The sequence below is a fragment of the Corapipo altera genome, unplaced genomic scaffold, assembly GCF_003945725.1.
Source record: "Corapipo altera isolate COAL_440 unplaced genomic scaffold, ASM394572v1 59, whole genome shotgun sequence".
NCBI lineage: Eukaryota > Metazoa > Chordata > Aves > Passeriformes > Pipridae > Corapipo > Corapipo altera.
Window position 1 is genome coordinate 3,638,483 of NW_020884917.1, and position 18,032 is coordinate 3,656,514.

Genomic DNA, 18,032 nt, shown 5'->3' on the forward strand with positions numbered 1-18,032 from the left:
GACCTCCCAGAATCTGTGCATAGAAATAAATATATATATTTAAAAATAAAATAAAATAGTTTCAGGAGCAGTAAGAGTAATGAAGCTTTATTTTATCTGATCAAGGCTTGTACTACAGCTGAAATATTCCTAATATCCTTCTTCTCTGTGGAATCTTAGGCATTTTTCAATAATATTGCCATCTTTCTCTCAGTAGACGTGCCAATATTAACATATTTCTTTTACTCAGCCACCTCTCTTTCCTGAAGCATAAAAGCATACATTATTTTTGAGACTGCCACTCCTCTGTCAATTTTTCTTTTTCAAATTCAGTAACAGATATAAAAATTCCTAGGGGGCACCCACAGTGCATATAGATGCATGTATTCTCTAGACATTATTTATTTTGAACTAAGACTGATGAATATTTTTAAAGAATATAGTACTTATAAATTGATTTTATTGAACACTTTCTTGTTTATGTTGAAACAGTTGTTTCTAATCTAATACTATTGAGAAATACTCAATTCCACAAGGGCTGTGTGTGAAGTAGGTAACAACTTTATTATGAACAAACAAATACAATACTTTCATTTGCTTCCCCATATGAACTGTAAATAATTATGAATGACTATAGTTTTGTCTTTATTAAAATATTCCACCACCTTCTTCACAGGCTATTAAAAATTAGCCAAATTCATAGTTGTTTTCCAAACTCTGCATTTTGAGAGTCGGATCACCTCAAATATATTTTGAGAATTTTTTCTTTATAATTATGTAAATGGTACTAACCTTTGTCAGTAAGTAAAAGAAAGCCCTTTTAAATTACATAAAATATTCAGTAAATGTCTAATCATAGCTGGTATCTGTTGAGAAACCACACTAGCATTATTCATTTAAAAACAGGTAGGAAAAATATTCATGAATGCAGCAATAACCAGCCAAGACAAACATAATGTTATATTTCTGTAGCTTCCATATCTTGTTCAAAGATATTTGTTTTTCCAGGGTGTGTTTAAAGAAAAAAAAAAAAAGGAATACCAATTTTTTCTAACTATCTAGCTGTTTAAACAAAGATGTATCTCTTGGCAGAATAATAGTTAAATTATTGTTCAACTTCCCAGAATAAGGACTAAATATTTTTCATGATTTGCACCACTAACTACTCATTGTGATTGATTTTAAATGAAACACGACTAAGGACTCGTTGAAGTTTCAACAACCTACTCCAAATTCAGTAGCATATTAACACCAATGCCTCCATCCTAAATAATTATATTTCAGTAAGTGTCTGTGGAGGTTTAAAGGGATGATCCAGACATAGTAGCTCTATTTCCAATGATAATGTAAAAGTTTATACCTCCTACAACTTAGTTTTTCTGTGGAAGGATGTTATTGAGCTGAGAGGCATCGATCAAAAAGATGTAACCCGATTTGTCTTTTAGTATTCTTATACGTCCATCAATCTTCATTAATATCTGAAAAGTACATGAAGAGGTCAGTTTTCCATAACTAGTGACATTAAGTAAAACTCACTAAACTGAAACAGGATGACTGCTTATTGGACTGTACTTTGAGACCTCCAAATGAGAGTCCATGGTAACCATGCTCACTGTAGGCTAGCACACTAGAAATCTGTGGCCACTTGAAACACCATTTACAAGAAATTATAACATATTTAACAGATATGCTAAGAAATGAAGGATGGAGTAATTATCTATAAGCTACCCTACCTGGGCTCCCAAAGAACAGCCCCACTGTTCACACCCTGTGACTTTCAGGCTTTCTTGATGGAGTCAGATATTTGTCCATCATATTAAAGTAATAATTCCATAGCAAACAGTATTTTGAGAAGCAGCAACTACAAGATAAGTGTTAGTATTCTAAAGGACAAAGTTTATTGATTAAACATAATACCCAATTCAACCAGAATAGCTGTGTCAATCAGACCAAATGCTTTTTTGTTCAGTTTTCTCAATCAAGACTGAAGTTTTATCCCCTCAGCAAAGGTACTAATGCTTTGTATTAGAGAACTCAGGAGCTCAGAGGGATTTTTTTTTTTTCCTGTAAGATGGATCATTTGTAAATGCAAACTCTTTGTTTGCAGTCCATGGTGAAAGGACAAACTCTGGCTTGCTGGAAGGATTAAGGAAGGTTAAGTTCATTCAGAGTACTGTTATAGGACCAAAGCTCATCGCCAATGAAACATTTAGGCTTTGAATTCCTATTTGGACTCCTGTTATTGATTTCAGTGAATAGTTAGAAGTCTAAACACATGCTATTGAAGCTAGATGTAGTCTGTGCTGCCTCAGACATGAACATGGTAAGCACAAAACACTGTCAAATTAGAGCAGTAACATTCCAAGCTGCCTGCAAATGGTTTGTAAAGAGATAGAAGGAAAAGGTCTGGGCAGGTGATCAAATCTGCCAGGGGAGGAGGGCAGGGTTGAATTGCACATGTAGGAAACAGGTAGATCAGATAAAGCAACCTATCTTTGGCCAGGCAGAATCAGAGACAGAAAACAAGTAAGATTTTGTCAGGAGTATCTGAAAGCCACAAGAGGGAGTAGGATGAGACTCTGAAGAGAAATACATGGTGCACAAAGCATGGTAGACATAAGCACTATGGTGCACAAAGGTGGAAATGGATTGAAATAGAGATTGCTAGTGGTGATATGTGTACCACTGATGGCCTCCAAGCCATAGAGTGGTAGTGGTGTGGGGCAGTTTGTGGCCTTTGGGAAAGCGAGAGCCTGCTCCAGAGGAATGGTAGGGGAAGAAGAGGAGGTAGTGCTTCTCCCATTATGGCCAAGCACAGAGCCAAGAGCTGCTGCCTGCTATCACTGAGATTGAGCAAGCCAGCTGTACTTTATATATAGATATGTAATATTCCAAACTGCTTTTTGTTCCAGAGTCTTTATTAGGCTGTACAGTAAACTGCAAATGGAAAAAAGGATGCTCTAGCTGAATGTCTATGTGTTCCTGTCAGTGCTTACTTGCTCTTGCTTTGCTCACCATTAATTCCTTCCATAGAGAAGCCACTTGATTTAAAAACATCGTTATTCTCCCTATGTGTTAAAATAAAAGGGATGAAGAGAGGAAAGGGATACTGGCAGAGACTAAGAACTAATCCTGATCACTGTCAGGAGTATGTTGTGAATCTGGGCACTGTCAGTGAGCTCTCTTAGCACTCCAGAGAAAAAGCCTGGAAAATGCAATTCCAAGAACATGGTATCTTAATGTAAATGCAAGGCAATCCCCTGTGGCCTGTGAGGACAAGCCCCCTGGAATGAAATATTCTGAAGCACTTTATTTTTGCTTTGTCTTATCTCATCTTCCTGCCTGTGCGACGAACAACCTCTCAACCTTTACAGCATCCTTCTAGCCAGAGAATTAAAAGCTCTACCAGGTCATTGGTTACAGTCTGAAATAACGAGACCTTAGTGATCCAGTTTTTCTCATACCAGTGTACATTAGGACTAATTCCACTGAAGCCAATGGGACAAATATAAAACCAGTGCAAGTGGAGAACAGGGTTTTAGATTTCACCTTTAAGTCAAACCAAAAAAAGGAAGTTGCCTAATAGGGATTTTCTTTCTTCATTTAAAATAGTAACCATTTCCGGTTTTTTTTTTCCTTCAGTGTGAATTTATCTGTAGCATTTCTCCACCACTATAGGTTGCATATTTCAATGTGAGAAATAACATCCCACTAAGTAAAGATGGAAAAATGCATCAATAGTCTGGAAATTACAGGAAATGGGTTTATTAACTAATGTCCCCTAAGCAATCTCAATTTTCTCATATTGTAATGAGATGGGAAGAGGATTAAGCTGTTGCTGGAGTGAAAAAAAACCCACAAAAACCAACATTAGATATATTCTAGAAATCACAAGGGATAAAAATGCAACTGATGTCAGAATGACAAGACATAATAACAATACTAATAAGGCATCTGATCTGTAAGACAAACCATTTTCAATTATAGAAAATATCTAGGGCTACTAGAAGAACTGTGCAATGGTGTTGTTCACACAGTCTGTTGTAGGAACCCTAGAGAGCCTCATGTGGTCCGTTATGAAAAGGAAGATTATTTAACCTTTAATCAACTGTCTTTGAGATGTGCTGTCTCCATCTACAGTCACACACACACACAACACAGTCAGGGAATATTTGCCTTAATGGTACCGCCAGTGGCGTCTCCATCCACCTATTCTCCTACATTTTACTACTGCTACTACTGTCACCTCCACTACCACGGCTGCATACAAAACAAAAAGAGGGGCTCAAGCATATCTCCTGGCTTCCTGAAAATTCCTCAGGGACTAAAACAGAGAAGAGAAATTTAGTGGTGGTGGATGAATAACCTTTCCTTCTCACTTGAGTGATGATCCTCAAAAATGCCCAGTGGGTTGACCCTAAGCCCTTCAATGATAAAAAGTCTAACTACCAACCAAAGTTGTGAAGCAGTATTGATGGCATATGATACACAGCTTAGACAAAAATATAGGGCAGATAGATCTGCAAATCTGTGTGGCATAGACAGCAGGAGGTATAGCACAGTCGTGATTCATGTTCTTTAAACTCTGTACAAGGTTGTCCACCATATGCTCATATGAGGTAATGAACTGACAGGCAAGGAAATTTTCAGGAGAGATGATGAGTCAAGGAAGGCATATGAGGAATACAGAAGGTTGAATGTAGGTTTTGTCCCTTGGGCAGGGTTTTCAAGCACTTGTCTCAGAGCTAAGTTTCATAGTGCTAAACCATTCAAGCACAAAATGCAGTACTAATATGAGTGCTGGCATCTGAGCAGGTTTCACTGTCTAAATGGATCTTGAGAGACTGTGGACAAGAAATCTTTAGGCTTGCTGGAATATGAACACTGTGGTGATTTCTATGTCAAGAGTGAAGAAAGAAGCCCAAATGGTTATAAGTTCAATAGGTATAATATCTCTTCAGTGGAGATACTAGATAGTGGGATTTTTTCACCCTCAGAAGGAATAAATTACTCCAACCATCTGCTATACCTTCTTCAGGAAACTTGAGGACCAGAGCCAGGAGTTTCTCCCTGGCAATAGTGCAAAAGGGAGCATGCACCGAAACCTGTGAGGCCCTGCATGAGGAAATACCATGATTTTCTTTAAGTGTGCATACTGCTTATCACACAAATCAAGCTAAGTCCTTCAGCTGAGGAGTACCAGCTCACTAACTCAAGGTGCATTCTGGCAGTCCAGTTCACTGTGTAAATCTAAAAGTAAGGACTTAGTAAACAGTAAAGTCTGTTGAAGTCAGTGATTTATTTTTCACTTGGCCTTAACAAGCTGCTAATGCTATTTAGTGCAGACAAACATCTCACACCTACCTAAACTCCACCACAGCATTTATTATCTGAGACACTCCTTCCTGGCTGTTCTGAACCACTGCAGTGTGCAGGGCATTGTTAAATAACTTTCAAGCTGTTCTATTTTCAACTATGCTACATTTTTCACCAGCACAACTTACCTTATGTTAGCACACATTTTCCTGACCCTCAGTCAGTTTCAAGCCTGATCATTAAAATCTGTATTTGTGCTCCCATGCCCATTTCTTGTAATGCTTCCTCTTCCTGCAAGCTCAGCTTTGAGAAACCCCTCTATGAGCATGCTTCAGGGTTGTCTTTATGTTCTGGGAAAGAAGACTTGGATCTTCTAGGCTTGCTGATACTGAAGAGGCAGTGCGCGCCCAGATGTAGAAATAAAGCTGTTTCTGGAGCATAGGGGGCAGAATGTAGCGAGGGTAAATAACACTGCTAGGATGCAAGGATGGAAACAAAATGGTCCTACCAAAAGCCAAGGGAAGCTGATAATCTTACCAGGCACTGTAGCAACCACTGCTACACAACGCTGGATGCTATGAAGGGCAAGTATCTCATTAGTGCTTCTCTCTGATAGTAAGGACTACATGGCATTCACACAGAGCATTCACAGCAGCATTCACATAAGCTGCTGTCCCAGCAGCTTAATCTGGTGAGATATTTGAGGTAGAAACCTAAGATCATGCAAACCCCATGGAGAAGCAGAAACTTTCTGCTGCAGCCACATAGAAATGGTACAAACACAAGATGGGTTCCTCTAAAAGAAAAAGTGAGAAAAATGTTTCCCTATTCGTTGTCCCAAGTCTTTCCATCTTCACTTATCCCATTCCTTTCTCCCTCTTCTCTTTTCAAAATAGCAACTGACTATACACAAGGATGAAAGAAAATAACGGATTTGAAGTGTCCTTTAAGATGACAGCCATAATGCAGCCATAGCTCCAAAAATAACAAAACCATTCTACAATCAGTGCAAAAACCATTCCAAGGTATGTTTTTTGGGAGATAGGATGAATTCCTAGTAACAAACAGCAAAGCATGAAAAAAAGCAGAATGTAGGTTTAAAACAATAACACCTTCCCCATTGAAAATAGGATCCAAAAGAGAGTCTCTTTGGGCTGCAGCTGTGTTAAAAATGGGCTTGATAAGAAACAGTTATGGTCTGATACAAAGTCATGGGGAATTTCTCCCGTATATCGTGGAAGTGTTGGTAACCTGCAGCTCAGCATAGCAATCTTTACACACCCATTCATTAGATAGTGGAATGACGAATAAGCTGGATATCAACAAGCTAAAAAGCAGTGCAGGTTTTACCAGTGGAGCCAGCCAATCAGCTTACCATGCACACAGTAGAGTCATACACAGCATCAAATAGCAATGTCAACATCAATTATTTACTAATTATTATCTATGCATTATTGTTAATAGACCTCGCTTTGACATTTGCAGGGATTCTGCCTGCAGAGTGATGCAGTTCCCAAACTGAAGTGCTTCTGGGCTCTATTCAGGATGAATATCCATCCTACTGTTGTCCCCTTTTAGTAGTGATGAGAGGTATTTACAGGAACAATAGGTCTGACAGGAGAAAATATCATTCTTAGGGAAATATTAGTCTGCTTTTCACTGTACAAAAAACCCGACAGGTTTAAGGGCAAGCATAAGAAGACTGAGACAGCTGATAGTAGCTCAGCTTCAAAGTATTTGCATTGTGCCTAGAAAGAGTCAGACTTGATATGTTTTTGGTAGATGAGGTTTGTAACATTAATAATCCTTCCTATGTCTGCTGTATCCACAGCTCATGAATAAGAGACCTTGGGCCTGTGCTAAAATGTGGTGAGCAAGTTATCCACTTCTTGCAATCTCCATAGTTTGGGATAAGAAATTTTTGTTCTATTTGAGTTTGAGAGTTCACAGTATAGATGGTCTTAAGAAGGTAGAAATATCCTCACTGTCAGTAAGTCATATTACTTTATTACTAACCAGATTCATATGCATTTCAAATGAAATCTGAAATTTCATAGCTAAAAATAAAGTGGAATTATTATATTTCTAGTTGAAATAACTGATCACTCAGTCTTGTTGCATTCTAATAGGATACCATCAGACCTGCAATTATAACAGTGTAAACCAAGTAGCTCTAATAGCAGTCTTTTCACCAAGCCATTCTTACTGACAGAAATAAAGACAAACACAGCATGTTACAGTGCTTTTTCAGTCCACCAGACCAACCTAATCTAATTTATGCTGGCAACCTTTAATTTTAACTAGGTCAATTCACTCTGTGAAACCATGGAGAAAACTATCCTGACAATGCAAAATTATAAAATACTGGAAATAATATGAGTCTGAAATTGTAAGTCGAAGAACAGCAGTGTACAAATGAAGGTAGCCACAATGGAAAATATTGTGTGAAGCTGCCACAGGAAAAAGAAACTCACTCCAGAAAAAAAAGGGAATTACTTGCATTGGGTGAGATCCAGCAAGCTATTGAACTCAGCAGGGGATCTTTGTCTTGGTTTCAGTGGGCTTTGGCTGGGAGCCACTGTTTCTCGAAGTTCAGAGAATCAGTTTGGTTCTTTGACTCTTGAGACTGAATTGAATGAGTAATACTTATTTTGATAATGTGGAAACCCTGCTTGACTAATTCAAGGATGTTTTGAACAACTGTGTGCAGGCCACCTTTATTGCTGGCTTCACTGATCATTAACAGAGTTGGGATCCCAGAACTTCTTGCACCTGTCTGCTACCCCCTGCTCTCTGAGAAGCACCACACATAGAGGGATAAGGTACCAGTGACGATGCTTTCAGAGAGACCTTCTAGAGCTAATACACATTTCAATATTCCTAATTCACAGGTTTTAATTAAATCAAATGTCCGTGGAATCATATTATTTTCTGCTGGTTAGATTTTAATGATGTTTTAAACTGATCTTTCACTTTAATGAAATAATTATGTAATGCAGGGATGTGTGCTACTATTCATCTAAATTAATAACGCAACCACTTTTTGTGCTGTCATTTGCTGCTGAGGAGGAAGAATATCAAGCAGCTTTCTCAATCTGTGGATAAATAAGGCACAATTCTTTCTGTTTGTGTTTACTGATATAAAGTACATGCTCTCCCTTACAGTCCATGTCTTACAGTGCCTATTCTCCTTCACCCATCTTACACCTAAAACTCACGGAGTCTGTTTTGTTTCTGGCTGAAGAAGCCAAGTTAGCATTGCCAGGGTAGATGACCATTGCCTGGCTGCTTGAAGCAATGCAAGCAGAGCACAGAAAGCTTACTCAGTTACAAGGAACAAAGCATTAAAGCTTTCTGTTGCAGGCAGTCAACAAAAATGAAGTTCAAGAAGCTTTGTTAATTAGGAGAGTTGGTTAGGATAAAAAGCTATTTAAAGGAAGTGGGCATTTAATGCTGAGATGAAAGGACAGGTCAGTAGGAAAGGAGGAGGAGATGGCAGCAATGTTTGACCTGGTGGCATTTTTCATGGGCTTCCGTACTTCATTTAGGCTTTCATTCTTTTTTTTTCTATAATTATCCTGCATGTAGTGAAGTAATTAGAAAGATGTTTGGTGCTCTGATGAGCCTTCATAAGCTGTTCAGTTCCTGCAATAGTACGGTCTTTGCGAGGGGGACAGACTCTTCAGAGAAATAATATAGAAACTCTGTGAGGGGCACCCCAGGGAAAATTCCTCTCTGTCCTGGTAGCCACACACAGTATGTGTCACACTTTTTAGATTTTCATCTCTAACAAGAAAACAAAGTTATCAAAAAAGAGACAGTTTTGCATTCTAGGTTCACATGGAAAACACTATTGCCTCATTTCACCTGAATGTGGTTAGCCACTCAGTATAGGTCTCACGGGGACATACCTGAAGGATAAGATTTCTACATGCCAACAAGCAGAATAATTCTCAGTCTAGTCTCATTACAGTGTTGTATGCAATGACTGCTTTCCTGAGCAAAGCAGAAGAAATTGCCTTCTGTACTGTGCTAGGTCTCACAGCTGCCTATCCATCAGTGCTGAGGCCAAGAAACTTTCTCTAGTCCTCAGGGTCATGTCTTACCCTTCATGCTGCATCACACTCACCTGCATCCCCAAGCAGCTTCAGTTGTCTGCTTTAAGCCCATATCCTCCCAGCCCTTGCTGTTTTCACTGCACAAAGGGGCTTGTTTGACCTGAAAGAGAAAGCATTTGACCTCTGGATTTAAGGTCTCCCATTGCCACCTCCACATACAACACCCGACATTAACCCCAAAGGAGGCAAATGAAGCTGCAGCTCCTACACTTTAAACATCAGCAGATCAAATGGCAGTTCTTTCAGGTTTTCATGAAGCATCATCCACCCAGATTAAGGAGTTTTCAAGACTACTCCCTATCAGGTTTAACATTAACATTAGCCAGAAGTCATTTATCTATAGCTTATCAGTATGCATGGGCTATATCCATTAACCTGAAAGGGATCTCCTGAGTCATCAAGCCTAGTTTCTTGCTATCTCAAGAATCTCACTCAATTCAACCATAAATTTACCAAAAGACATCTTTCCTCCAATCAAATTGTGTTGAAAAACAGGGAAAACAATTATATTTAAAATCCTGTACAAACTCATTACTCAATGTTTGTCTGTTAGGAAAGTCACATCAAATCTTAATTATCTTTCAGAACAGATATCCTGCAACCTTTTTGCCATTTTACCAGCCTGTGTTTCAGCCAAGTGGGGGTTAATGGGCTGTAGTCCACAGTCCAGCATATTGTTAGCACAACTCAGTATGCTACAGTAATCCAGCATTTGTGTGAAACCTTGCTCAGATAATTGAGAGGAAATGCCTTCCTAGGGTTCTTCATACACATCCACTATTTTCATAGTTTCTTTTGGGGTTCAGTGAAAGAATTCCTTATTACTATGCCTCCTTTCAACCTGAGCTGCCATCACTGTGTTATCAGTTTTCACTTGCAGGAGGCTGGAACATTTTCATTTCCCTGGAATTATTTGTGCTCTCGCCTTGAGATTTCTCACGGTCTGTTAAGTACTTTTTTTTCTAAAATCTTCGCCCAGAGGTTTGAAATGTGGTTAAGCTAAAATGGAAACTTTCTCAAGAGGGTTTTTTTCACTCTGGTCAATTCTGAGTTCTCCATTTTCATTATCCATCACAAATGGATAATTTTTGCAATATTGGTAAAGGTCCTGTGATAAGACCTGGGCCCTTTGTGTATCTACTGTGAGTATCTGGGGATTTAGCCCAGTTTGTGCAGGTTTGCATTTCTTTCAGATGGTGGAAAGTCTCTCTTTACTGATCATGTGTGATAGACAACTTTTACCGTAGCGACTCACACCTCTGATCTCATTTTTAGAAGAACATCTTTACTTTTTTTCACCATTTGTAAATATATCTATTCCTACTCCCAGCTGTACCATGTGCTAGGATACCAACAGAAAGAAAGATTTCTGGGTTTGCTGTGGAGCTGTTGGGTTTTTGGAAGCCCGTCCGAGTGCTGAGCTTGGAGGAAGAACCAAAAGCTTTTCTGGATGCTGGAAGGAGGAAGTGATGCAAGTGAAGTGTCAAAGCATGGGTGAATCAGGGGATGGCAGAGAGAAGTGGAGAAACTTCAAAAAGTTTCCTTAGAGGATGGAGAAAAGAGGATGAGCAATCAAGTAGGAGGAGGCCATGTTCCAGAGAGCCAAGAGTAGACCTTGTAAGTGCATTTTGAGTGTGCATATTGTATGATTCCAGGTACGTATAACCATCAAGCTATTGTAGCAGAGAACAATAAGTGCTGGGAATTCTCATTGACTTTATTTTAACTTCTTATTTGACAATCATTTGCTGTCTGCTTCTCAGTTGTTCTCTCTCCCACATTTTTCCAGCAATGGTGTGAAAGGAAGGGCACAATCAGCCTAAGTAATTTTTATAAACTGACTTGTTCAGTCATTTTCCTTTGGCTAACCAACAAGAAAGACATATGCTTGCAAATCCATCTGGTAAGAATCTGCAGCTGAACTGCATGACATCTGGGTGGAAAGTTTAGAGGCTTAATAAAGTACTTTGCAGTTACGTACATTTCAAGAAGTTCTAACATCAGTCAAAGAAGTCTAAAATTAAATCCTATTCTTTCTCTTTCAGTTCCAGATTACCAGAAGAAGCGGTGAGTAGCTACACAGACAATCCAGGCATCTGTCTGCCGCTCTTCTTGCTGGAGCAGCATTTTGGTTAGTTCAGCAAGTTTATGCCCTGAGATTTAGGGAGAGGAGAAAGAGAGGGAAAAAAGATAACTTTAAAGATTCAGCAAGAATTTTTATGACACATTCCTGTCCTTAGCTATTATGAAGTTTCACTCACTTTAATTTATGTTCTGAAGTTAGCCTAAAACTGCCTCCTGATGGGGGCTTTCCCTCTTTTAAAGGCTGCAATATTTTTCTTCCTCCTAGTTCTCTACATCTGGTTGCATGAAGAGAGGAACTCATTGTGTGGACAACTGGATGCCATTTCCCATGTGGTCTAAAAAACTAATGGTTTGAAAGTGCAAGAGGGCTTTACCCCTGCCTGATTAATTTTTTAAGTCTCCCCACAAGTTAGTCCTTAAGCAGTTAAATGTCATTGTCCATCATCACTGGGAGATAATCCATTGCTGAGCTGGAGAGAGGAGCAAAGGAGAAAGACCAAGAGTCATCTATCCATACAGAAATCATACCTTAACAACTTTCTTGAGTTTGAATTCATGGCAGATTTCAACTATAATTCACCTGAGACGCTTCCAAGATATTTTCGTCTCCTATTGTTGTAGGAGCAGATGATTAATGAACCTCAGCTTGTTATGTAAAAGTGAATAAGGCATTTGTTTCCTGATTCATGTTAGGAGGAAGGGAGCTATCCTAACTTGCCACAAACCATATGGCTCTCAAGCACATTTCTATCTCATACATTTTTCACTTTCAATGAAGTCCAGATCAACTGTTTGTCTGTCAAATGTTCTTGCTCGCTTAACACAGGTCTACAGTTCTAGTGCAATTGCCTTTTTAAGTGGATGCAAAATCCCCAGTCACTCTTTCCCCTTGCAGATGAATAGGTTGTTTGTTTCTAGGTCTCTTAGTATTATCACATTAATCTATGTGTATAAGTAAGAGTCCAAAATAACTGTGCGTTTCATGGTTTCAAGTGCTAGCCAGGTTGCTATCAAGTTTGCTAGCTGCCTCAGCTTAAGCAAAATCCCTCCTTTCTGTCTCTGTGTCTCATTTTCCACATTATTTTGAAGGACTTTTCCCTAAATGCTCATGGTGCTTATTCCAGGATTATTTTATATTTCAAACAATCTTCCTGGTTGTGAATAATTTTGCCACAATAGTAGTATTTATTTTAATTGCTTCTCTCTGGTTTTTCTGAGTGCCAGCTTCCCGGTTTTAACCAAATTTAACACTTCTTTCCAGCTGCTTCAAGCACTATGAAGTGGATGAGAATCCCTCTTTTCCACCCAGCTTGGCACAGTCCTGTTTTTACAGCATTGACTGTAATGGAGTCCCATACTCCTTACTTTTACAGGAGTTTCCTCTTCTCTTGCCAGTGCAAATACTGTGATGAATATCACAGACTCCTAAAACCAAATTTGTCAAGGCTCCCACACTGAGCTCTACAGCCTGTCTCCAGTTACATTTGCCTGTTAAACTTACACACAATCCCTCTGTCACTCCCTAGTCCAATACACCAAAGCTCAGGCTGACCTGAAACTGCCCACTCAGCCCTGTACACAAGACAGCCAGTCATGTCACGCTGTAACACACTGTAACTAAAGGCACAAACACCCAGACAGGTCCCATCAGAGGCCAAGCACCCTGGATGTCTCTCCCTGACCATGTACTTGGTACTGTAGGACATATACGTTGCTACTCCATCAAGACTTGCAAGCAGCATGCCCTGAACCTGAGCCAGCTACTCACAGATAGGAAAATATACCCTGCCAACGCTCAAATCCAGCTGAGCATTTATTACTTGGTCCAACAGGAGATACCCCATGTCGTATATAATTATGGGTACATGAAGAGTGCAGGGCTGCTCACATCCTCTGGTGTTACAAGTGGGTCACCTCTCTGTTCTAGCAATACAGCAAAGTTGCTCAGCATTGCAAGGACATAACCAACCTATCCCACCTTTGATGTTCAGTCTGGACAGATGCAAATAAGCAAACATTTTCAAAGAATGAAAAGGAAGTGGCTTTGATTTTCTAATCAAGCATCGATTGCCCAATGTCACTAACATTGAACGAAAGGGTGTTTTTTCAACCTTAGAGTGTTCTTTCTTTCTCAAGCAGGCAGCTCCAGTCAATAGATGAAAAAACAAGGAATGACAAGTTTATACTAGGAACAAAGTAAAAGACTATATCATACATAGTCCGCTAAAAACAACTTTTTTTTTTACTCTATGAGTGAGAATTCTATTTGAAAAAATGTTTCAGGTTTTGTGCCTAGATGAGTTAGAATTGACTTACAGAGCCCTTTCCACACAGGGTTAAATAACTAACAACATAATTTGTCTTTTCTTTGATCAAAGTTTAATCAAAGAGTAACCATGGGGATGTGAGGATGTAAAGGCAGAAAAATCAAACACCATGCATAATACCTCTTAACAGAGGTTCAGTAACCATAAAAAAATAAATAGACTGTCACTCTTTCTAGGGTCCTTGATCCACACAGATAAAACCACAAGATTTTATCTGAATTGCTAATGTCACAAGATTGCAACTAGAAGAATACCTGGACATGTGATGTTCTATAGAAATTATTATTTTTGACTCATTATTATGTTTTTCTGGAGGAGGGAAAGGCACTTCCCATTTTTTATTTCCTGCCCCAGGTCTGTCAAAAATAAATACAATCCTGTATTAAAGACACAGGTTTGAGTTACACACTGAAGGCCAAATCCTGCAGTCCTTATTCAACAGAAAATTACTGGGAGCTGAAACTAATAAGCTGGCCTGATTTTTGCCACATGAACACATACAGAAACACAGAAATCCACAAGCATTGTTCTGAAAACCGAACCGAAGACTCAGGAAACAAACAGCACATAATTATTTGCTCAGTTACACTCAGAGCACAACATCCCGTTACCCTTGAGCTGACAGGGGAAGCTGACTCAGTTCTGATTTTTTTAAGTACTTTTTTCCATGGTTTTGTAATATTGCCAAATCTTGGCAGATCACCACAGGACAGCAAATACTACCTTCTCACTTAAAAGTATTTTAAAAAATATAAAATTTTAGCATGGACAAAAGAATGTATATTCCCCAGGTAATGTCTCAAAACCTACCCCACCCCCCATCCACCAACCACAACATCTTGGAAATTTTCCAAAACTACAGGTATCTGGTGTGGAAAATTGCCATCCAAATGGTTAGGAATTGCTAGAAGCAATTGAAAACAGCTTTTTCCAAAGGAAAATGTTGGGCAATCTTACTGATAGGCAACCTTACAAGTTCTGCATGAAATAATAATAAAAAGGAATATCAAGCAAATAATGCTTTTGTTTACATTGGTCCAATCTCCTCCTCCTCCTGAGATGATGAGTGTTAAGCGCTTAGTGTCTTACTACAGCTACTCAAGTAATAAATCAGAATTGACAACTTTCTGTTAGAGTAGGTTGTGAGATTTCATTGTCCCCACTGATGTACCCACCGTCTCTTACTTTACTCTCCTCCAGCACAGCTGAACATGCCAGCCTGTAGCTCAGTCTCATTAGTAGCTGTAGCCTGACAGCAGTTTATACCCTTGCTTTTTGAGGCAGGGAGGAGGATTACAGAGAGAGGCAATTCAGTTTAATTGCAGTAGGTGTGCAGCCGAGCTGCACTCCCCTGCTCCCACCCCGCACAGAAAGGGGCTGCTGCTCTGTGCAGGTCTGACACACATCACCCTCAGCCAGCTCTTTGCCTTTTATTCTGCTATTTATTAACTGATGCCCGCAGATAATTCCAATGTACTCTGGCCTCATTATGAGAAGGCAGACTCTCAGTTCGGTAATCTCCCAAGATAAAAGAAAACAAGGAAAGAAGAGGAGAAACTAGTTTATGTACTTCGGGCACTGCAGCAAGGCTTGAGAAACATATTCTGTTTTCACAGCTCCCATAAAAGGCACCCACAAGCAGGAGGATACTGGCCTTTGTCAAGATGTGCCTCAGCCTGTCTTGGCTAATGCCTTTATGGCAGCAAATCCATGATTTTCATTATTTCCTTCCAAGTTGGGCATTGTCTCTGTTGTGCTTGGCCATCCCACTGCTCCAGGGAGATGGTTTGCATAACTGTGACACCAACAATTATAAAGAGATAGGATTATTATTAATTTCAAAGCCAGGATTTTACTTTTGCCTTATCTTCTTTCTGTTGCTCACACGATAAGCCTTGAGCCCAGCCTTCCCCAGGACACCTGTCTAGAGGGTCAAAGTGCAGAAGTCCAGAAGTGACCATCAGCTTCCTCTCCTAAAATAGCCTTCCCCACTACCCCCTCAGCAGGGCTCTCTCTCCCACTGCAATTTCTAAGCTGAACTTGGAGAAATTGTGAGTTAAAACACAGCCTTTGAATGGGGGAAGAAAGGAGGAAAAAAAGAAATAACAAAAAGAGAAATAACTTTATTTTTTTCCTGAAACAAGAGTCATAAAAATAATAATAATTTAAAAAAATAAGAAAAAAAATTAAAAAAAAAAAAGTAGGGATACTCTTCCTGGAAAAGTAACAACTTTAAACTTTAAACTTTCTAATTCAGAACACTGAGTTGTAAAAATAAAAACCCTGGAGCAGAGTGAAAGCTACCATATTTCTAGAAGCTGAGCTCACAGCAGAGGCCAGGCCACACAGCCCCACTTGAGGCAGCTGAGACCATACAGTGCTCTGCAGTATGCTTCCCTCCCACTTGTACCTTCCTGACTTGGTAAAGCTCTCCTGTTAAGCATGAATAATAAACCCATCTGGGTTAAAAATAACTTTCTTTTTCCCCTCAGCTATTTCTTTTTTTTAATCAGATCATCCTCACAAATCCAGTCCACAAAGCAGCTCTGCAAATCATTCATGTAGCAGAAGGACTGCTGCCCAAATGCAAGGGCAGAACAAGCAGTCCCGGGCTTAACACAGCATTTGCTGGTGATCCTCTTTCAAGAAACCATTCCTTCATGCAAAACTCCGTAGGTTAGCTGTACAGAACTACTGTGGGGCACAAGGTCAGAGGAGAAACTGCTCTTTCACTGCTTGTTATTGCTTCTTTATTGAGGCCATTACTTTCAAGTATTCCTGTCTTCATCGAATTCTGCATCTAAAGTGAAAGGTAGATTCCATGCCTGTGTTCAAACCCTCCTTGCATCCACATTATGTGAACTCAGCTGCAGCTTCTGAGGAATGCCAGGTCCCACAGCCATCCTTAGGAAGGACCCAAGCTCATACTTCCCTGCATGGCACTGCCTAGAGGATGGTCTGGCTATATTTCCTTCTTCAAGCTACTCATCCACATCCCACCTGCACTTCCACAGGCTGTAAGGCCTTCCCTAGGAAGGCAGAGGGAATTAATTGGCAACCAGAGCACTTCCTGCTCAGTGTGCCTGTGCTGAGCATAGAAGTCTGTGGAGCTGTGCTGGGGGATGTGATAAGCAAGAGCCTGCTTTCTGGCTCCTGCGATGATTACTAACATGCCTCCTCATTGCTTCATGCTTATTACTTCCCAGTACCATGTCCTGGTTCCCTCTTGCAGCTTATGAAAGCTTGTGACCATTTTTCATTAATGTCAGGGTACATATTCCATAACTATCCTCTGGTTTTATCTGCAAGCAATTACTAAGCTGCTTCTTTCTTATCTCTCCTTTCCTCCACTGCTAAAAATGTCACCCATCCCAATATCTGCTCTACCATACTGCCTTACTACCTCTCCCTCCTTCCTTTCAGTCATGTATCAGCACTATCTGATTTATGCAGCAAAACAAGGGGAGATCCAGTCTATGAGCCTTTTTTTTTTTTTTCCATTTGCCATTTTCACCTTGAGTCCTTTGCTAAGTCTACTCGCAGTAAATCAAATCCCTTCTCACTGTATAAGAATCTCTTTGCTGGAATAGTCTCTGGGACTGATTGATTTTCTATCATCTTTGCATAATGCCTTTCTCAGAGCCTGTACAAAGTACTTTGTTATCCAAAGTGAGGCCAATTTAAATATCCCCTGCTGTACAAATACCTGTCACACTTCAAAGGTATGTGGTAGACCTTCATTCAAAAGTGACTGTGCTGGCAACTCATACCTGATACTGCTTTAGCTAGTTTTACAGGAGAGCTTCCTATTCATTTCTGGACAGAATGAATATTCAACAACCACCACCCAAAACAATTGCTTATTCTTCCCTGCAACTGCACTGTTCTTCAAAAACCATATTTTCCTTTTCTATCCACACACACTCTATTTTCCTGAGGTGAGGCAGAATGCAGAACTTCCACCTCAGTTTTATAAATGTCTGACTGCTTCTAACTCTTTAGTCCTATGCCATAAAACAGCAGGCAGCAACCTTTATCCTGGAAGTCATGAATTCATTACTCTCAGATATAAGCAAATACACTGACTGTGCTATAGGGTAATTGCTCACATTGAAATAGTCTCTCATGTATGTTCACTGTTAGAAATGTATTCAGCTCTAGTTCCAGTACTCACTCTAAAGACACACAAAGTGAGGATAGTTTAGTA

General features: G+C 39.7%; 1 protein-coding gene across 1 annotated transcript in view; it reads right to left on the reverse strand.

The window, feature by feature from the left end:
* VOPP1 (VOPP1, WBP1/VOPP1 family member) overlaps positions 1–16,211 on the reverse strand; it is a 79,893-nt gene extending 63,682 nt beyond the window's left edge. The window contains exon 1 of the mRNA XM_027656032.1: positions 16,130–16,211. Coding sequence (XP_027511833.1) covers positions 16,130–16,132 — 3 coding nt within the window. The 5' untranslated portion in view covers positions 16,133–16,211. The remainder of the gene's footprint in view (positions 1–16,129) is intronic.
* Positions 16,212–18,032: the final 1,821 nt, after the last annotated feature.